Source organism: Microcaecilia unicolor, chromosome 3 (genome assembly GCF_901765095.1).
Source record: "Microcaecilia unicolor chromosome 3, aMicUni1.1, whole genome shotgun sequence".
Classification (NCBI taxonomy): Eukaryota; Metazoa; Chordata; class Amphibia; order Gymnophiona; family Siphonopidae; genus Microcaecilia; species Microcaecilia unicolor.
In genome coordinates, this window is record NC_044033.1 from 2,099,643 (window position 1) to 2,122,639 (window position 22,997).

At 44.7% G+C, this 22,997-nt stretch overlaps 1 protein-coding gene across 2 annotated transcripts in view; it reads left to right on the forward strand.

The window, feature by feature from the left end:
* PTK7 (protein tyrosine kinase 7 (inactive)) overlaps nucleotides 1-22,997 on the forward strand; it is a 370,128-nt gene that overhangs the window by 282,834 nt on the left and 64,297 nt on the right. For both annotated transcript variants that reach the window (XM_030195698.1, XM_030195699.1), the window contains exons 14-15: nucleotides 2,407-2,607; nucleotides 20,968-21,123. In XM_030195698.1, coding sequence (XP_030051558.1) covers nucleotides 2,407-2,607; nucleotides 20,968-21,123 — 357 coding nt within the window. The remainder of the gene's footprint in view (nucleotides 1-2,406; nucleotides 2,608-20,967; nucleotides 21,124-22,997) is intronic.

Consider the following 22,997-nt stretch of genomic DNA (forward strand, 5'->3'; position numbering starts at 1 on the left):
TAGTTACGGCCACCGCCTTGTCACACTGTTTCGTCGCCTTCAGATCCTCAGATACTATCACCCCAAGATCCCTCTCCCCATCCGTACCTATCAGACTCTCACCGCCTAACACATGAGATGATGAGAGTGTGGATAAAAGCTTTGGTAATGTGCTCTGAAAGAAAAGGATGAATTTTGGTGATATTATAAAGAAAGAAATGACAGGTTTTAGCAGTCTGTTGGATATGTGCAGAGAAAGTGAGAGGAGTCCAAGATAACCCCGAGGTTACGAGCTCATGAGACGGGGAGGGTGATAGTGTTATCCACAGAGATAGAGAATGGGGAAGAAGAGAGGTTGGTTTAGGGGGAAAGATAAGAAGCTCAGTGTTGGTCATGTTTAAGGTGGTGGTGAGACATCCGGGCAGCAATGTCAGACAGCAGGCTGATACTTTGTCCTGGATTCCTGATGAAATTTCTGGTTTGGAGAGGTAGATGTGGAAGTCATCAGCATAAAGGTGATACTGAAAACTAAGGGAAGAAGTATAGATGGAAAAAAGAAGAGCCTTGAGGTACACCAACTGATAGTGGGATAGAAGTGGAGGAGGATCTACCAGAGTATAAACTAAAAGTGTGATGGGAGAGATAAGAAGAAAGCCAGGAAAGAACAGAGCCCTGAAATCCAAGTGAGGACAGCGTATCAAGGAGTAGGTGGTTGGTTAGTGCAGTAAGCTGAGAACCAGGAAAGACAGGTTTGAATCCTACTGCCACTCCTTATTATCTTGGACAAATCACTTAACTCTCTGCTGATTCAGATACAACCTTAGGTTGTGAGCTCTTCAGTGACAGGAAAATATCTACCGTACCTAGAAAAATGTAGACAAAGACCAAATGCCCTGTCCATTCTGCTCATCCATGCCATCTACTCACCTTATCCCTCTTTGGAGATCCTATGTACTTGTCCCAAGTTCTTTTGAATTCACATTCTGTTTTTGTCTCCACCACTTCCTCTGGGAGGCTATTCCAGGAAGTCAGCATCCTTTCCATGAAGAAGAATGTCCTCAGATTACTTATGAGTCTTTCACCTTCATCATATGCCCCCTCGTTCCAGAGCTTCCTTTTAATTGGAAGAGACTCACCTCCTGTGTATTTATGCCACGTAGGTATTTAAATGCCTCCATCATATTTCCCCTCTCCTTCCTTTCTTCCAAAGTATACATATTGAGATCTTTGTCTGTCCCCCATTAACTTTATGATGAAGACCACTGATAATTTTAGTAGTTGCCCTTTACCCTTTGAATATCAGTCAAGAGGAGGGTAAATTTCAGAACTATTTCTGCAGTTTAATGTTTCATTTTATAGGTCCAAATGGGCTTTTATTTATTTTTATTTGTTGCATTTGTACCCCACATTTTCCCACCTATTTGCAGGCTCAGTGTGGCTTACATTGTACCGTCAAAGACATTTGCTCAGTCGGTTGTATACAAGGATGTATAGTGATCAAATGAGGTAAATGTGGAGGATCGGAATGGATGAAGATTGCGTGATTTCCAGTACGATCATTAGTCATGTTATGTTCCTGGGTGAAGAAGTTTATGTGAGGTCGTTGGGGTAGGCCTTTTTGAAGAGGTTGGTTTTTAGTGATTTCCTGAAGTTCAGGTGATCATGGATTGTTTTCACCACTTTCGGGAGGCCATTCCATAGTTGTGCGCTTATGTAGGAGAAGCCGGATGCGTGAGTTGTTTTGTATTTCAGTCCTTTGCAGTTTGGGTAGTGAAGGTTTAGGTATGATCTTGATGATCCGACTCTGTTTCTTACTGGTAGATCTATAAGGTCTATCATGTATCCAGGTACTATGCCATATATAATTTTGTAGACTAAAGTGCAGATTTTGAAGATGATCCGTTCTTTGATTGGGAGCCAATGCAGCTTTTCTCAAAGGGGTTTGGCACTTTCGAATCGTGTTATGTTGAGAGGAAAGGATGAGGCAATGTGTTTTTTTCAATGTTCAGTTTCAGTTGGAATGAGTTTTCCCAGGAGTCCATGACGTTCAGGCCATCATTCATTTTATTGGTTATTTCTGTCAAGTCATGTCTGAAGGGGATGTAGATTGTAACATCATCTGCGTAAATTATTAAATTGCCTGCTTTTATGTAGGTAAAGTCACACATGTACAGCCTGCATGCACATAAGTTTCCTTGTAGCTTGAGAAGGTTTTACTGGTAGTGGAGGTTGGGGCAGGGTTTGCACTTACGTTCATACTTTTGATTTCAAATGCATGTATGTATATTAAACAGAAAATTATGCACCCCAAATGCTGGGTATAAGTGTGTGTGCATAGTTTTTCCTGGGATAAGGATAATTTTCAAAGCAAAAGCATAAATACCCTTTTTTTTTTTTTTTTAATTGATGCTTGTTCCTGTTCCACAGATAAACCCATTGCTGACAGTGTGGAACCAGGAAGCCACACACCATATAAAATGATCCAGACCATTGGACTGTCAGTCGGAGCTGCTGTAGCTTACATCATCATTGTGCTGGGACTCATGTTCTACTGCAAGAAACGCAGAAAGGCACGGAGACTGCAGAAACACCCCGATGGTGAGGAGCCAGAAATGGAGTGCCTAAATGGTGAGTCCTCTGCTAAAGTTGTCAGATGTCGACAGAAAGCTGTGCCATTGCAAAGCTGGGGGTAACTGATGGCATTATGAACAGAGATTCATAGCATTTTAGTAAGAATTAGAATTAGGAACTTTGTAGAAAGAATCAGACTCCTGAACTGTTCTAGCAGTATCTGGAGCATGGAAGGGATTATTGCCAAAAATTTCAGAGAGGATGGTGTCTGGCAATAAAGAGGAATAGCAAAAAGTCATGGAAACAGAGAAAAAAGACAGATAAAAACCATATGGCCTAGCCATGCCATCTACTATCCCTTCCTTTCCCTTAGAAATCCTACGCAATTGTCCCAAATTTGCTTGAATTCAAATAGTTTTCTTCTCCACCTCCACTGGGACACCATTCCATGAATTCACCACCATTTCCATGAAGAAGTATTTCCTTAGTTTACTCCTGAGTCTGGCCCCTTTCACCTTCATCCTATGCCCCTTCATGCCTGAGCTTCCATTTAATTGAAAGAGACTCTCCTCCTGTTCATTTATGATCACACCCAAATCTTCTGTGGTAATTAAATCAGTGGAAATGCTTCTAAAACAGAGAATAGTAAAGTTTTTGGAATCCAATAGATTGCAAGACCCAAGGCAGCATGGTTTTCCTATCTGATTAATTTATTTGACTCGGTGAACAGAGACCTGGATCAAGAGAGAGGGCTAGATGTGGTGTACTTAGATTTTAATAAAACTTTTCACACAGTTCCACACAGGTGACATAAATAAACTGAGTTCCCTCAGTATGGGCCTTAAAGTCCTGACTGGGTCAGGAACTGGTTGACTGGAAGGCAACAGAGGATAGTGGTAAATGTTTGGGTTTTTTTTCATCTTTAAATTTTTATTATAATTTTAAGCAAACAACTTACACAAAGTGTGGTAAACAGCTTATCTATATAAATAATTCTCACCTCAAACATTCTGAAGCTCAGTCTGTGGCAGGGAAACAGTGAAGCCCTGCAGTTGGTAGGCCAGGCTGTCACAACCACTCACTTTCACTCATGCACCACTCACTCTCACTCATAGCCCCGCCCTCAGACACGCCCCTTCCGGACATAATTCGCAACCCCAACGTTCTAAGTGAAGCTGCAACTTCCTCTTGCATGGTGGTGTAGATAGGAATGTCTCTTTTTCACCATGAGTGTCTGCCCAGCCCTCGCGTCACAACGTGATGACATTGTGGGCGGGGCAATGACACTCAGCAAATCGCTCCCCCCTCCCTGTATCCGACGTCAGCTGTCTTCACACCGAACCAGCCCACCGCACCAACAGCAGCAGCGAGGAACACCTCACACATTGCCGCCGCAACCCCCCTCCCTCCGTCGTCACCTATGTTAAAAACGAAGCCGCCCACCGCTATGAGCGCAGCAGCAGCGGATTCACAGCACGCACATCGCCGCCCCTCCACCTTCCCTCCCTCCGATGTCAGCTGTCTTCAAAACGAAAAAAGCCCCACGGCTCCGACACGAGGAGCGGAAGGCACAGCTCACACCACATCGCCGCGGATGGCTGCCAGCGGTGCCCCGCTTCCTGTTTACACGCATTTCGGAAGACAACCCTGGCGGGGGTTGGAGTCCCCCGGCACCACAGGTACGCGACGGCCACACGGGGGGCAACACCTCGGGGGGGGGGGGGCGGAAAGCGGAGGGACAAAGGCACGGAGGTGGGGTCTGCAACTTGGAGCGAAAGGGACGGCTCTGCAACTCCGATGGGGGAGTCTGGAACTGGGGGAGGGGGGGACCTTTCTAGCGCCCATTTCATTTCTCCCTGAAACGGGCCTTTTCTGCTAGTTCACTATAAACTTCACTAAAGTAAACAATTGCTGAAATTTTTGCACGAAATGAAAATAGATACATACCGCCCATGCATACTCTTCTTCTTTGAACTTACTAACCATACCCCTCCTAACATTATCCACTCTGCAGGTATATAAGTACATAAGTAATGCCACACTGGGAAAAGACCAAGGGTCCATCAAGCCCAGCATCCTATCCACGACAGCGGCCAATCCAGGCCAAGGGCACCTGGCAAGCTTCCCCCTCTCCTGGTCCCCCTTCTATGGTTATCCCCAACATAGTAACATAGTAGATGAAGGCAGAAAAAGACCTGCACGGTCCATCCAGTCTGCCCAACAAGATAACTCATATGTGCTACTTTTTGTGTATACCTTACCTTGATTTGTATCTGTCATTTTCAGGGCACAGACCGTATAAGTTCTCCCCAGCAGGTGTTGGGAGGCGGGGATAGTGCTGGGCTGACTTATATGGTCCATGCGGGGGCTAGTGGTTGGGAGGCGGGGATAATGCTGGGCAGACTTATACGGTCTGTACCAGAGCTGGTGGTGGGAGGCGGGGCTGGTGGTTGGGAGGTGGGGATAGTGCTGGGCAGACTTATACAGTCTGTACCAGAGCTGGTGGTGGGAGGTGGGGCTGGTGGTTGGGAGGCGGGGATAGTGCTGGGCAGACTTATATGGTCTGTGCCCTGAAGAGGACAGGTACAAATCAAGGTAGGGTATACACAAAAAGTAGTACATATGAGTTTATCTTGTTGGGCAGACTGGATGGACCGTGCATGTCTTTTTCTGCCGTCATCTACTATGTTACTATCTCTCGCTTAGACTATTGCAACTTGCTTCTCACAGGTCCCCCACTAAGCCATCTCTCTCTCTTTCAATCTGTTCAAAATTACTAGCCCCGCCTCCCAACCACCAGCCCCTTGAATTGTATCTGTCTTTTTCAGGGCACAGCCCGTATAAGTCTGCCCAGCACTAACCCCGCCTCCCAACCACCAGCCCCGCCTCTACCATCCAATCTCCACTAAGCTCCTGGTTCTTGGTGGCAAACTCCCTTTCCTCTTATCCCTTCACCCCCCCCTCCTCCCCCGTTCTTTTCGAGCTCCAATCGTACTTCCAGAACCCCCCCATCCTATATACTTGCTAGACATTGTTGAATTTGAGTCCACCCCCCCCTTTGCGTCGCATGTCTCCAGCCCTACGATACGCCGTGAGGCGTTCCATATGTAGAAGCTGTCCCAATTTACACTTCCATTCACCCAGTGTCGGGGGGGGGGGGGGGTCTACCAGTGTTGCGCTATGAGGCACTTAGCTGCCGCCAACCCCCATCACATCAGTTTGCTCTTGCACAATGAAAGGGACTCTTGGGAGAAGAGCAAACTGATGCACTGGGGGTTAGCGGCAGCTAAGTGCCTCATAGCGCAACACTGGGACTCTTGGGAGGAGTCCCTTTCATTGTGCAAGCCCAATAGGCAAACCAAGGGACTGCACACCAAAGATGTGTCCGTCATAGTTACTATTGCTTTCATAGTAGCCTGCCAAAAAAGGACCACCCTAGGACAGGTCCACCAAATGTGTAGGAAGGAACCCGTCTGGGACCCACACCTCCAGCATAAATCTGATGTCCCCTGGTACATCCGCTTCAATCTCTCAGGTGTATAGTACCATCGAGTAAGTACTTTGTATGTGTTTTCCTGTACCAGTACACATACCAAAGCCTTTTGGACCTCCTGACAAATTATTTCCCATTCTTGATCGTTAAAGCGATAATTTAAGTCTACTTTCCATGCTCCCTGATAGCTAAATGGTTTTGGATCCCAACCCCGAAAAAATATATACACCGCAGAGATGGTCTTGGCACCTATTTCAATAACCTCCACAGGTTTTCCAAGCTTTCTGTCTCCTGAGGACTCTCCCCCCTCCACCCCAAGGTACCCACAAAGTGCTGGACCTGTAGGTAGGAAAAAATACCTCCTTCAGGTAGGCCATACATGGAGCGCAGCATCTCAAAACGTTTTATCCTGCCCCCCTGTAGCACATCACGAACACACATCAACCCTGCTGACTCCCATCGCGCAAATGTGGCATTTTCCCTCCCAGCCCCAAACTTTGGCTCCCATCTCAAGGATGCGAGAGAGGAAATTCTATCACTCTGTCCCCATTTGTTCCGCATTTCCCCCCATAATCCCATTTCCCCCCATAACTCCATTAGATGCCTTATAAATGGATTCTGTACCTTTCCCATTCCTTCGGTGGTCCATAGGTACGAGCTCATTGGGCGGTCAGGATAATACGCTTGTTCCACCTGGCTAGCTGGCTTTAATTTCCCCTGCTCCCAGTCTAATATCGACTTAAGTTGAGCAGCCAAATAATACCACTCTACGTTAGGCATTGCTCTACCACCCCTCTCCATTGCCCCCCATAGTACCCGTCCTGCCAGGCGGGGTTGTCTACCTCCACAGATAAACCGCAGTATGGAACCCTGTAGTTGTTTAAGTGTCTGCTTTGGGACCGTCACCGGCAATGATTGAAATAAGAATAACAGTCTGGGCAGTACGTTCATCTTCACTACTGCCATATGTCCCCCACCAGGATAGCCACACTCTCTTCCATCTAGACAACTCCACCCGAATTTGGTCCACTATCTTCCCATAGTTTAGGCTATACACCCTCCCCAGATCCCTAGGTATCTGGATCCCCAGGTATCAGATATTATTCTTGGCCCATTTAAAGGCAAACTTTGCTCTCAAACTTATTTCCTCCTTATGGGTTAAAGAAATCCCTAATAATTCACTTTTATCCATATTAACCCGTAAGCCTGCATATCTCTCAAACTCCCGAAGGATCCGCAAGACAGCAGGAAGTGTCTGCTCGGGATCCACCCCATAAAGTAGCACATTGTCTTCAAACAAAACGATACAATGTTCCTTCTTTCCAACCTTGATACCCCGAATATCTGGATGGTGTTGTATCAGTTCTGCTAGAGGCTCTATATATAGTGCGAATAGGAGTGGTGATAGTGGTAAATGTTTCCAGTGGTGTTCTGCTTCCCCGGGTTCTGTTCTTAGGCCAGTTCTCTTTAACATTTTTGTAAACGATGTTGCTGGAGGGCTATCTGGTAAGTTTTGCTTCTTTGCAGATGATTTTGAAATCTGCAATAAGGTAGAAACCCCTGAAGGTGGTTAACAGGAGGAGGAACTTAGCGAAACTTGAAGAATGGTCGGTCCAGAATTTACCAGCTAAGATTTAATGCTAAAAAATGCTGAGTCATACATTTGAGCTACAAACGCTGAGGGAACAGTTTAGGGGGTGAAGTACTTCTGTGCATGAAAGAGAAACTTGAAGGGTAACCAATGTAATGCTTATTTTTAGAAAGGGATCCACAGACCGGTAAGCCTGACGTCGGTGCCGGGCAAAATAGTGGAAACTATTATAAAGAATAAAATCGCTGAACCCATAGACAAACATGGTTTAATGGGACAGTCTCAACAAGGATTCAGCTAAGGGAAGTTTTAGTAACATAGTAACATAGTAGATGACGGCAGAAAAAGACCTGCACGGTCCATCTAGTCTGCCCACGATAAACTCATATGTGTATACCTTACCTTGATTTGTACCTGTCTTTTTCAGGGCACAGACCGTATAAGTCTGTCCAGCAGTATTTCCCGCCTCCCAACCACCAGTCCCGCCTCCCATCACCGGCTCTGGCACAGACCCCGTATAAGTCTGCCCTCCCCTTTCCTAGCCTCTCAACCACCAACCCCTCTTCCCCCGCCACCCAATTTCAGCTAAGCTTCTGTGGATCCATTCCTTCTGCACAGGATTCCTTTATGCCTATCCCACGCATGTTTGAATTCCGTTACCGTTTTCATATCCACCACCTCCCGCGGGAGGGCATTCCAAGCGTTCACCACCCTCTCTGTGAAGAAATACTTCCTGACATCTTTCCTGAGTCTGTCCCCCTTCAATCTCATTTCATGTCCTCTCGTTCTACCGCCTTCTCATCTCCGGAAAAGATTCGTTTGCGGATCAATACCTTTCAAATATTTGAACGTCTGTATCATATCACCCCTGTTCCTCCTTTCCTCCAGAGTATACATGTTCAGGTCAGCAAGTCTCTCTTCATACGTCTTGGAACGCAACTCCCATACCATCCTCGTAGCTTTTCTTTGCACCGCTTCCATTTTTTTAACATCCTTAGCAAGGTACGGCCTCCAAAACTGAACACAATACTCCAGGTGGGGCCTCACCAACGTCTTATACAGGGGCATTAAAACCTCCTTTCTTCTGCTGGTCACACCTCTCTCTATACAGCCTAGCAACCTTCTCGCTACGGCCACCGCCTTGTCGCACTGTTTCATCGCCTTCAGGTCCTCAGATACTATCACCCCAAGATCCCTCTCCCCGTCTGTGTCTATCAGGCTCTCCCCACCTAACACATACGCCTCCCTTGGATTTCTACTCCCTAAGTGCATCACTTTGCATTTCTTTGCATTGAATTTTAATTGCCAAATGTTAGACCATTCTTCCAGCTTCTTCAGATCTTTTTTCATGTTTTCCACTCCCTCCGGGGTGTCCACTCTGTTGCAAATCTTGGTGTCATCCGCAAAAAGGCAAACTTTACCTTGTAACCCTTCGGCAATGTCACTCACAAATATATTGAACAGAATGGGCCCCAGCACTGATCCCTGAGGCACTCCACTACTCACCTTTCCCTCCTCTGAGCGAACTCCATTTACCACCACCCTCTGGCGTCTGCCCGTCAACCAGTTCCTAATCCAGTTCACCACTTCGGGTCCTATCTTCAGCCCTTCTAGTTTATTCAACAGCTTCCTGTGGGGAACCATGTCAAAAGCCTTGCTGAAATCTAAGTAGATGACGTCCATAGAACGTCCTTGATTTAATTCTCCTGTCACCCAGTCAAAGAATTCAATGAGATTCGTTTGGCACGATTTCTCTTTGGTGAAACCATGTTGTCTCGGATCTTGCAACTTATTGGCTTCCAGGAAATTCACTATCCTTTCCTTCAGCATCACTTCCATTACTTTTCCAATAACCGAAGTGAGGCTTACCGGCCTGTAGTTTCCAGCTTCTTCCCTATCACCACTTTTGTGAAGAGGGACCACCTCCGCCGTTCTCCAATCCCTCGGAACCTCTCCCGTTCTCCAAGGATTTATTAAACAAATCTTTAAGAGGACCCGCCAGAACCTCTCTGAGCTCCCTCAGTATTCCGGGGTGGATCCCGTCCGGCCCCATGGCTTTGTCCACCTTTAGCTTTCCAAGTTGTTCATATACACTCTCTTCCGTGAACGGTGCTCTATCCACTTCATTCTCAGGTGTACTTTTGCCAGTCCCTCGTGGTCCTTCCCCAGGATTTTCTTCAGTGAAAACAGAACAAAAGTATCTATTTAGCAAATTAGAAAATGCCTCACCAATTTGCCTCATTTCTTTGAAGGTGTGAATAAATGTGTGAGGTCGATGTAGGTTATCTAGATTTTCAGAAAGCTTTTGACAAAGTCCCTCATGAGAAACTCCTGAGAAAATTAAAAACCTGTGGGATAGGAGGCAGTGTTATTATGTGAATTAGGAACTGGTTGACGGGTAAAAAACAGAGGGTAGGGTTAAATAGCCAGTTCTCTAAGTGGAGGAGGGTGAATAGTGGAGTGCATCAGGAATCTGTACTGGTACCGGTGCTATTTAACATATTTATTAATGATCTGGAAATAGGAATGATGAGTGAAGTGATTAAATTTGCAGACGACACAAAACTATTCCACCACAGCTACCTTTCTGGACATGATGACAGTACTAGGATTTACACAGGTGATCAATTCTCCAATCCACGAAAAGGGTCACATACTAGACCTGGTATTCTACAAAGGGGTGGATATTCTGGGATACCAGTATTGACATAACACCCCTATCATGGTCAGACCGTTTCTAATTAAATTTTCCCTATGTGACCACCTGAAACAAAAGGCACCTCCCAGAGTTTGGAAGGAGATCAGAGACAAAAAAAAAAGCTGACCGCTGAGAATTTCCTAGAGGCCTTGGACTATCTGCATATAGATGAAAAGACAACTACATGTCATAACAGGTTGACATTTGGAATACACACCTAACCAAGACCTTAGAGAAAACAGCACCACTAAAAAAGGTCTTATGCCTCACTCACAAATGCTCACCTTGGTTTTCTCCAGAACTTCGGATCCTTAAACGCGAAGGACGAAAACTAGAAAGGAGATGGCACAAATCTCACCTGGATGAAGACAGGCTAAACTGCAGGAAGCACATGGCAAAGTACCGCCAAGCCTTAACTGCAACCAAAAAACAGTATTTCTCTCAATGCATTGCACAGGCTGCCAATTCAACCAAGCAGCTTTCAGTATAGTAAACAGCCTACTACAACCCCCACAACAAAACCAGCCTGCCCAGTCTAAACTGAACTGCAGTGATTTTGCTGCATACTTTGCCAACAAAATTAAAAGTCTCCACTAGGATTTACAGGCAGTCCCACCCAGTGCCCAACCAGTCAACCAGGGGTGCACAAACTCGCCCCCTCCTAACAGAGACAGATGGAACACTTTTAACCTAATGACAGAGGAGAGCCTTGACAAAATCCTAAGAGACCTTCGACCAACTACCTGCTCCCTCGATCCCTGCCTATCAAAGATAGTGCATCAGGCAAGTATGGGCCTTATAGAAGGCAATTCAAATAGTATAGGCATCTCGACAATCTAAATTCCCTCCAAATATTAATATCTACAAATCAGGAGAATATAAACATATCATATATAATTCACATATTTTTATTCGTATTCAAAATACTGAAAAGTGTATACAATAAACCTATTTTATAAATACACATCACAAATCACCCATAAAAATTAAATACAAAACCCCCATTCATACTCGCACACACATTACCTATCTTTAAAATTCTCTAATCATGGAAAGACCAATAATTAGAACAAGCAAATAGTCTGTCAAAATCCTCACGTGGAAGTTCATCATCAGGTTCAAACCCGAAATATTTCAGCAGCATTCAGGGTTCAGCATTCCACCTCCAGCTGGCTGCTCTATTTCCACTTCTTATTTTATTTTATCCACAGAGCACAAACTACAATTCAAACATTTATAATCCAATAGTCAATCCGTCATAGTTCTTCTCTAATACTCCATCTCAAAGTCCTTATTGTCTTATAAGATTTTCAAATGGGCTTCAATGTATTTTACTTTTCATTTCCAGCTCTCATTTTCAGCTCGACACAAACACTTTGTCTCGCACAATTGGCGTACCAATCATGTGTTTCGCTCGCTAGGCGTCTTCAGGAGCTGTTATTCTGTGTATATAAAATCAAAACACATCTAACATCAACTATCTGTCAAAATTATACATGTCCAAAAAACATATCAAACAACTTACCACAACCAAATTTTCTCTATAACATGCCATCGCCGGGAATCAGTCGGTCAGACCAACCATATATTGAATCACCTCAACTGGCTATATCTAAACCATTTCCGTCCACTAGTATATAGCACTAGTAATTAAAGAAAATCCAATCAAAGAAGCCTATGGAAGGCGCCACAAAATGTGAACACCTCTCTTTCTAATGGGCAACTACCAACAGCATTAAAAAGGGCAGTGGGTCACCCTCTGCTGAAGAAAAACAACCTTGACCAGGACAAACTTGAAAGTTTCTAGGGAAACTCATAGAGCAAACAGTCTGTGTTCAACTTAATGAATGGCTAGAAAAGAGTAACTGGCTAGATCCATGCCAATCTGGATTCAGACCCGGTTATGGAACAGAAACAGTCCTTGTATCCCTGCTAGATGATCTTCACAGAAACCGAGACAAGGGATTTGCCTCGATGTTAGTACTGCTAGATTTCTCAGCAGCTTTTGGCACTGTGGATCATGATATCTTGCTAGCATGACTGACAGAAACAGGTATCAATGGAACAGTACTTGCCTGGTTCAGATCCTATCTATCAGGCAACAATCCATAATGATTGGCAGCAACTCATCACCACCATGGACACTGACCTGCGGGGTACCACAAGGATCGATACTGTCACCTATTCTGTTCAATATCTACCTCAAGCCACTAGCTGGACTGATTTGGTCAATGGACACTCAGTTCTACATCTATGCGGATGGTGTGCAGCTACTCATACCCATTGAACCTGACTTACCTACCGCCTTAAATAAACTAATCACTTGTCTAACATCAATTCAAGAATGGGTTAAACACAACAAACTTTGCCTGAGTCCAAGTAAAACCGAGCTTCTCTGGGTCCCTAACACAAGTGGATACATACCTGACATCAAAATCCCTTTTGTGAAGTATGAACTCCTCCTCAAATCACAAGTCAGGAACCTTGGAATACAGTTAGATTCAACACTTACTCTGATTCCCCAAATCCAAGCAACCTTCAAGAGCTGCTTCTACTATTTGCTACAGCTATGCTGCCTCTCGCCTTACATAGAGAAGGTAAATCTTATCCTAGTTGTGCATGCCATGGTAACATCAAGACTGGATTACTGCAATGGCAACCTTCAAGAACTGCTTCTACTATTTGCTACAGCTACGCTGCCTCTCGCCTTACATCGAGATGGTAAATCTTATCCCAGTTGTGCATGCCATGGTAACATCAAGACTGGATTACTGCAATGGCACTATACAATGGTCTGACTACAAAGGGCCTGCTCCAGTTGGTTCAGAATGCAGCAGCAAGACTCATAGAAGGTTGCAAGCAATGTGACCACATCACACCATGTTTGCAAAAACTTCATTGGCTACCAGTACAATACAGGGCTAAATTTAAAACTCTATGTCTGATCTTCAAGGCCCTGAAAGGAAATGGCCCCGAGTATCTGAAGAATAGGATGATCCTCCACACACCACCAAGGACACTAAGGTCCTCCCAAGGACTGTCAATAACTACACCCTCTCCAAAAGACATTACATGATGTGATACCCGCAAGCGAGCCTTCTCCAGAGTAGCCCCCACACTCTGGAATGCATTGCCTGAAAGGCTGCACTTAATACAAGACTACCTCTTCTTCAGGAAGCAGGTGAAAGCTTGGCTCTTCAACCAAGCCTTTAATGGAAGAAGTAACTAACTTGTTAGTCTCACTCACACACACACACAAGGATTGAATCGGCTGCTATAGAAATGGTATGGGGATTGCGCGTTGTTGAAAGGACACAAGATCTTGGCTCAGCTGCACCATATTACTTTGCAGCCCTTCCAGCTTACAGTCCAGACCCTGTAACTTTTTTTTTTTTGTTACATTTGTACCCCGCACTTTTCCACTCATGGCAGGCTCAATGTGGCTTACATATTGTATACAGGTATTTATTTGTACCTGGGGCAGTGGAGGGTTAAGTGACTTGCCCAGAGTCACAAGGAGCTGCCTGTGCCTAAAGTGGGAATTGAACTCAGTTCCTCAGTTCCCCAGGACCAAAGTCCACCACCCTAACCACTAGGCCACTCCTCCACTCCCGACAAGACAGCCTGAAGGTCTAAAACCCTATGCACAGATCTCCCCTGGAACCTTTTTTAAAAATTGGCGTTACATTTGCCACCCTCCAATCTTCCGGTACCACGCTCGATTTTTAAGGATAAATTGCATATCACTAGCAGTAGCTCTGCAAGCTCATTTTTCAGTTCTATTAGTACTCTAGGATGAATACCATCCGGTGATATGATCTGGTGGTGATAAAACTTTTTAGCCACTTAATGATATTTCCGCCGATCCCTAGTTTGTCCAGTAATTTTGTGAGAATATTATAGTCTACCATGTCAAATGCATTGGATAAGTCGAACTGTAGAAAAAGTATTTTGTTGCCAATTGAAATGTCCTGTTTGAACCTGGATATCAGGGTGAGCAGCACTGTTTCTGTGCTGGTCGAAAACCCGATTGTGATTCATGTAATATGGAGAACTTTTGAGTGAATTTGTTAAGTTGGGAGGTCACTCTATTTTCTATCAGTTTGATTAGAAGAGGGATGGAGGCTACAGGTCGATAGTTAGTGATGTCATTCGCTGGTTTCTTGGGGTTTTTCAGTATTGGTGTAAGTAGAATATTACCGTGTTCGGAGGGGAAGGAGCCTTGTTGAAGTAGGAAATTTAAGTGGGTGGTGAGTTCTGTAATGAATCGTTCTGGGGCATTTTTCATGAGATAATTGGGGCATAGGTCCAAGTGGCAGTGGGACTTGGAGAGTTTGGATAGTGCTGAGGAGATGCTATGCGCATGCCCAGAACAGCACATGCTATGGACATGCCTCCACGGCATTCCACTGCTACACATAGCGTTCATACATGCAAATAAAAATAATAAACCCCCTGGGCCATGGATTTTTTTGGGGGGGTCGGTCTTCCGGCCACTGAGGCTTGTTACATGAAGCTCAATGCCGTGGAGTATAACCCTGGCACATCAAATCACCTGAAGTCTCTATTCTTTTTATGAAGTCTCTTTTATTTAATATATCACAGATAATTTACTCACAGATAGATGTTCAGGATACAGAGACTTCTTAATCTGGAGGCTGTTTGGGGGTGGAGATCTGAAGAGAGGTAGTTGTATTGCAGGTGGGGAGGGTAGTTGAACAGGTAGAAATAGTTCAAAGCTGGGTGACTAGAATGTGCGATATCTCATTTGGAAGGAGATATTCTCAGGGTAAAAATCCAGGTTCTTTACAGGGAGTTCTCAGCAGGACAGAGCTGTCTGGAGCAAGATGGTGTTACCCTGTTTCCCCGAAAGTAAGACATCCCCCGAAAATAAGACCTAGTAGAGGTTTTCCTGAATTGGTAGATATAAGGCCTCCCCCGAAAATAAGACCTAACAAATTTTTGTTTGAAAGCAGGGCCGCCGAGAGCCGGACAAGGCGCCCCCCCCCCCCCCCCACCCAAGGTCGCCAGGCCCCCCTCCACCCACCCTCCGTCGCTCCCGGAACTAACCTTAAACGCCTCCTTTCACCTTTGCAGCAAGCAGCAGCAGGGCAGACCTCTCCTTCCTTCCTTCCGTGCCCCACCCTTGCGGACGTTACGTCAGGCGAGGCCGGGACATGGAAGGAAGGAGTGGCTTGCCCTGCTGCTGCTTGCTGCGAAGGTGAAAGGAGGCATTTAAGGTTAGTTCCGGGAGCGACGGAGAGCGGGCGGGCCAACCCCGATCCAACCCCAATGTTTCCCCGAAAAATAAGACAGCCCCTGAAAATAAGACCTAGCGCATTTTGGGGGGCAAAAATTAATATAAGACAGTGTCTTATTTTCGGGGAAACACGGTAGCTCCATGTCCCTGGCTTGAATGGTGAAAGAAGCCCCTCTTGGCTGAAAGGACAAAGAAGTGGTGGGGCTTCACACAGGGAGGAGCGGATAGAGACCAATGGGGACACAGCCTGCCATCGATAGCAAGGGGTGGTCCTAGAGATAGGAGGGAAAGGTCATACCTGGCTGACCTCTCAGGACAGAGATAGTAAGACTGAACAGGAAATGATGGCAGGAAGACAAAGGAGCCAAGCTTGGCAGAGAGAGAAAGGAGGTCTGGGCAGCCTCACAACCAGTGGTAACAATTCTTGCACAACCAAGCAAGTATAGTTGCACTGCCTGTGAACTATATTACCCACAGTGCCTTGCTCATATATCTTTACAATGAGAGACTGCAGCAGTGAAGTCCTTAGAAATGAGAATAACAGTAAAGGCATTACACACATTTTAGGATCACGTTATAAACTAGTGCGAGGCTGTCGGAGGACAGAACAGTCGGGTTCCGCACCAGTTTTCACACCCCCCCGGGGGGGGGGGGGGAGGGGGGTTATTGTTTATATGTGCTTGTATGAAAGCTTTATGTAGCTTTTGTTCAAAAGTGCAGGTGCTGTGGGCACACCTCCACAATGTGCTTTTTTGTTCCAAGTCAACTTCTTCACAGTACTATTACATACGGGACACACATACGTGCAAATACTATTTAAATGTGACAGCAGACTGTTCCACCAAGAAGCCACCATTATGCTATGACAACTCCTGACCTCCTGTAAAAGTTACCTCATTAAAGGTAGGCGCTCCTTTCTGTGCATCACTCGGAAACGGCTGTGCATTGCTCAGAATACACATTTAAATACTAATCAGTTTATTGTAATACATTTGCATACAGTTCTTGGCTGCTACATCAAACGATAGAAACCATGCAGGACCCCTTAGTTCATTACTCGCTCAATAACGTGTATGCTAAACTGGTTGAACCAGTCAAAATCAGACATTCTGAGCACAGTAAGCTTTGTGCATCGGGGCCTAAGTTTATAGATATCTAATGGTAGATCTGCATTTTCATTTTTGAGTTCTTTCAGTACTGTGGAGCGTATACTATTGGGTCCTGGCAGTTTACTACTCTTTATCTTGTCTATTTAGCTTATTACATCTTCCAGGTTCACTGAGATTTGCTTCATTTCTTTTATATTGTCATCCTTAAATACCATTTCTGTCACAGATAGTGCCTTTGCATCCCCCCCTCAATGAAGACCAAAGGTAAAGAATTCATGTAGTCTCTCCGCTGTGTTCTTGTCCTTCCTGAGTGCCCCTTTTAACTTCCTCACAGGTTTTCTGCTTCTAATGTACCTGAAAAAGATTTTATTATGAGTTGTTGCCACTGCAGCAAGCTAATTATTTTTAGCTCCCCTTATCAGTGCCTCCCATCTAACTTGCTAGTGCTTGTTCTGCTTCTTGATTTCATTTGAATCCTTTTTTCCATTTTTTGAAAGAAACTGTTTTGATTCTAATCCCTTCTTTCATCTCATCTTTTAACTATGCCAGTTGTTTGGCCTTCTTTGCCACCTTTTTTAAATATGTGGAATACATCTGGTTTGTTTTTAAACAATATATTCATGTCTGATTTAACATCTTAACTTTTGCAGATGCTTCTTTGAGCTTCAGTCCTTAGCTGAAAGGGGTGACAGCAGGCAAGATAGAGCTGAATAGTAGGGTAGGAATTAAAGAAACAGGTAGTGAGTTTGGAGGTGGAGAGAAAATGTATACTTCCCTCCTCTGTGATTTTAGATAAGGAACAATGGATGGAAGGGCTTGAAAGAAAGGTTGGGGATGAAGTTGGGGGAAGAGGACATGTAGGTGACCTGGTAGAGAACTTGAGATAAACATTATCATGTAAGTATTCAGCCATAGTCTGGGCAGAGAATCAAGGGGAGATTGGAAGTGGAGGCACTTTGGGGGGGGGGGGGGGGGAGTTGAGTATAGCAAATGGTGGGTGTTGTTCATCAATTGTCTTTGTTCATATATAGATGTGCTGCATGGTTCTCCACATCTCACAACTGTTTCAATAAGATATTGAGTTTTTGGACACGCAGTTCTACAAGGTCTTTTCAGTTGATAGTTAATTTCCTCCCATAATACAGTGGGGGAAATAAGTATTTGATCCCTTGCTGATTTTGTAAGTTTGCCCACTGACAAAGACATGAGCAGCCCATAATTGAAGGGTAGGTTATTGGTAACAGTGAGAGATAGCACATCACAAATTAAATCCGGAAAATCACATTGTGGAAAGTATATGAATTTATTTGCATTCTGCAGAGGGAAATAAGTATTTGATCCCTCTGGCAAACAAGACCTAATACTTGGTGGCAAAACCCTTGTTGGCAAGCACAGCGGTCAGACGTCTTCTGTAGTTGATGATGAGGTTTGCACACATGTCAGGAGGAATTTTGGTCCACTCCTCTTTGCAGATCATCTCTAAATCATTAAGAGTTCTGGGCTGTCGCTTGGCAACTCGCAGCTTCAGCTCCCTCCATAAGTTTTCAATGGGATTAAGGTCTGGTGACTGGCTAGGCCACTCCATGACCCTAATGTGCTTCTTCCTGAGCCACTCCTTTGTTGCCTTGGCTGTATGTTTTGGGTCATTGTCGTGCTGGAAGACCCAGCCACGACCCATTTTTAAGGCCCTGGCGGAGGGAAGGAGGTTGTCACTCAGAATTGTACGGTACATGGCCCCATCCATTCTCCCATTGATGCGGTGAAGTAGTCCTGTGCCCTTAGCAGAGAAACACCCCCAAAACATAACATTTCCACCTCCATGCTTGACAGTGGGGACGGTGTTCTTTGGGTCATAGGCAGCATTTCTCTTCCTCCAAACACGGCGAGTTGAGTTCATGCCAAAGAGCTCAATTTTTGTCTCATCTGACCACAGCACCTTCTCCCAATCACTCTCGGCATCATCCAGGTGTTCACTGGCAAACTTCAGACGGGCCGTCACATGTGCCTTCCGGAGCAGGGGGACCTTGCGGGCACTGCAGGATTGCAATCCGTTATGTCGTAATGTGTTACCAATGGTTTTCGTGGTGACAGTGGTCCCAGCTGCCTTGAGATCATTGACAAGTTCCCCCCTTGTAGTTGTAGGCTGATTTCTAACCTTCCTCATGATCAAGGATACCCCACGAGGTGAGATTTTGCGTGGAGCCCCAGATCTTTGTCGATTGACAGTCATTTTGTACTTCTTCCATTTTCTTACTATGGCACCAACAGTTGTCTCCTTCTCGCCCAGCGTCTTACTGATGGTTTTGTAGCCCATTCCAGCCTTGTGCAGGTGTATGATCTTGTCCCTGACATCCTTAGACAGCTCCTTGCTCTTGGCCATTTTGTAGAGGTTAGAGTCTGACTGATTCACTGAGTCTGTGGACAGGTGTCTTTCATACAGGTGACCATTGCCGACAGCTGTCTGTCATGCAGGTAACGAGTTGATTTGGAGCATCTACCTGGTCTGTAGGGGCCAGATCTCTTACTGGTTGGTGGGGGATCAAATACTTATTTCCCTCTGCAGAATGCAAATAAATTCATATACTTTCCACAATGTGATTTTCCGGATTTAATTTGTGATGTGCTATCTCTCACTGTTACCAATAACCTACCCTTCAATTATGGGCTGCTCATGTCTTTGTCAGTGGGCAAACTTACAAAATCAGCAAGGGATCAAATACTTATTTCCCCCACTGTATATCTGTCCGGATTGCCCTATGAAACCTAAAGCTAATGAAAGTAAGGCAGCCCTTATCTCAAGATTTGCCATTTGTGTAGCTGATTATCCTATATGTAGCAGAGAAAGCAGAGGTTATCCATTGACACACATACCCACACCCTTCCCCTTCCTAGGGAGTTGATTCCTATGCTTTGTACAAAGATGGAGGCACTTCATGAGGTAGGAGCTGCTCAGGAGGTTCCGTACATGTTTGGAAAATATTTTTGGTGGTTTGGTTTTTGAATGGCAAGAGAACTGTCCACGTCACCTCTGTTATGTATGTGCCGATATTTCTGTGTATGGATAATCCCTTGCCTCCTAGTCCGTTATTCTAACCACTCCTCCTACTCTGTCATATGTCAATATTGAATCATCATGCTGTGTGGCTATCATACAGAAGCTAATTTTCAAAAATTTTCCTACAGCTAAATGATTATTAACTAGTGTCAAAACAGTAACCTACTTTGCATTCTCGCCTCTTCCTACCACATTTCCAGAGATACTGTTCCCCATATTAGGGATTTCCCTTTGAAAATGTGCTTTTTAGGCGCATAGCAACACTTTATTCATGGGCCTGCAAATACTGCATTCTCTATAGAAATTATCCCAATAATATAGTTATTTCAAAATGTTGGTGGTGTAAACTTTTTGCATTTCTGTTAACATAGACTAGAGGTAGCAATATGTTATTTGTAGTACAGTACAGCCTCGCTTATCTGACCTTCACTGATCCAGCATATCCAGCAGACCCTCAGTGATGTTACGTGGCTTCTTTTTCCATTTTCTGAACCCAGGACCCTTATTTTACCACCATTGTGAGCTGGGACCCTGCTTTTGCTGCTTTTGTTTCTGCATTGTTTGAGGGGTTACCATTGTTCTCCATATTATCCAACTTTTCATTTATCTGACAACAGGTTGGTCCTATTTGGGTCGGATAATCGAGACTTTACTGTACTAGCATCATAGGAGCGGCAGCAGCAGCATCAGACTTTGTGACAATGCAGAAAACCTCATGTATGATACAGACACCACCACTTGTAAGCAACAGCAGTGGTGGTGCAGAGACCCCCCCCCCCCCAAGAATATTATAAGCAGTTCTGTAGTCCCCCTCCCGCCAAACCACTAGCAGTACAGCAAAAACCCTTCCTGCTCTCCCCCAAGAGCACTATAAACAATACTGTAGAAACTTCCATGATCACCACTTGCAGGGCTGCAGAGGATACCATCCGAGGTCCACCAGCAGGGATGCAGAGACCTCCCTTCCTTGAGCACCTGCTCCTACCCTAAGCATTACCAATGATGTAGAGGATCTCCCATCCCAAACACCAACAGCAGCATTTTAGACATACCCTGCCACTCTTGAGCAATGTCAGAGGCAATGCAGAGACGGCCTCCTCCCAAACAGCCCACAGAACTGACAGGGCCTTTCAGCAATGACTGCATCATTTCTGAGATTGTGACAGTGTCACTAGTGCACCATCAAAATCAATTTCTCCTTTTCTTTCTAGGTGGTGGTCTTCTGCAGAATGGGCAAACCACATCTGAGATACAGGAAGAAGTGGCCCTCACCAATCTGGGCAACAGTTCATCAGCCAACAAGCAACACAGTGTAACTGATAAGATGCACTTACCTCGTGCCAACTTACAGAAGATTACCATGCTGGGTATGTATACATGCACCAGGAGGCTTAGGAGCACTTGCAGTAACTGAGTGCTCAATGAGGGGGGGGGGGGGGGGGGGGGCAGAAGAACAATGTTACAGAGCTTACCAAACTTTTTTGTGCCATGACCCCATGGTTGAGGCTTTGTGGCTTCAGTGATGCCGGTGATCCCTTCAAAGTTCATCAAACTGACACACCTCTGTACTTCAGGCTAGGTTGTGACACCTTTTGAAAAAACCCTGGTCTAGTAGCTCCTGAGTGTTTGAAGTCACACAAAGATTTCTGATAGTAGGTAAAGGATAGGGTATAGTTATACTGATGTAGTCCAGGGTATCAGAGTCCCTCCAGATTAAAACCATGCTTCTTATCGCGTCCAGAAAACTTAAAAAGAAAAACTGAAAAACAGGGAGCTCTGTAGAGAAATCCAGGACAATTCAGCTGCTGTTGTCAGTGTGCAGTAGAAGACCAAGATCTTTTTCCTGCTGTCTCTACTCCCTTTCTCTCTTGTTTCCAGAATTAGTAAAGAGAGAAAAATTTGTAAAGAAAAAGATGACTTAACAAGTCACACACAAAATACATCATTGTATTACAGTATGATTATAAAGCAAGTACAGAGCCTAGAAAAATCTTTGTAATTGCCACTGAGGTAATGCTAACCCAGCCTCACTTTATTGTTGTACCCTTAGAGTTGAACGGTATGTGAAACAGAAATACTGTACTTCATAGTTACCATCTGCACACTTTCCTCTCAGCTCCAAATCCACATCCTTTTACTCTGCTCGCTAATGTAATTTTGCTACTCTCATCCAGTACTGTAGTTCATAATCTCTGCCCTATATTTAATCTATGTAGCATTCCCCTTTGGTTTACTGCATATCTTTCCTTGTCTTTTGTTGCATCCTATGAGTATTACTGTATCTTCTTGCCGTTGTCCTTTTTGAAATACGTGCTCCCCCTTTTCTCTCTTTCTCATTGCTTCCTGTCACCATACACCCTTTTCTCATTCTGTTCTCTTTTTCATACAGACTCCCTTTTTCAATCCATGAGTAGCCTGGTGATCAGAGCAGCAGGCTGAGAACCAGGAAAGGCCAGGATTCAAATCACATTTTACCCATGGACATTCCTTATGACCTTGGATAACTTAACATTAATCCCCTCTCCCCCCCCCCCCCCACCCTTAGTTTGCTTAGGTACAAACTGTGCACTTAACTTGAATTAGCACAAGCTATAGTGCACTAATTCATTTTCATTCATTTTTAGCATTTATATACCGCCTAGACCTATTGGTTTACAGTTTCAATTTATAGGTACTAATGCATGTTGACTGCTTAATGCAGGTTACTAAAAGAAGGCTTGTAGATCTAGTTCTCCAGAGTCATTCACGTTGAGCTCAGGTTTGAAAAACTGAATAATCAAATCTAATCCAAATCCCACCCAAACATCCAGGGTCCATGAAAGCTACTCAGATTTACCCTTTTTGTACTCTTTCGTTTCTTAAAAACTGACCCACATTGGTCTGCTCACTTCCACGTTTTGTTTTAAATTTATTTCAGCAGTTTTGATATACCGCCAATAGGCCTACACATAGGTATCAAGCGGTTTACAACATTAAAATGAAAAGAAAAAAGAATGATGGCGGGAAAGACACAGAAAAATGTTTTAATGCTTGTTTGAAAGCAAAGATTGTTGGTTGATTTCTTATGTGAAGGGGTAGGTAGTTCCAGTTTGGGACCAAGATACTGGGAAATATTGAGATGGAGCAAAGAGAGTGAAGGAAGGGGCAGAAGATTATTATCAGTTGATCAGAGGCAGCGGAGGGGAGTATAAGGAATAAGGAGTTTGTTTAGATAAGGGTGCAGGGGGCAGCCAAGACTTGT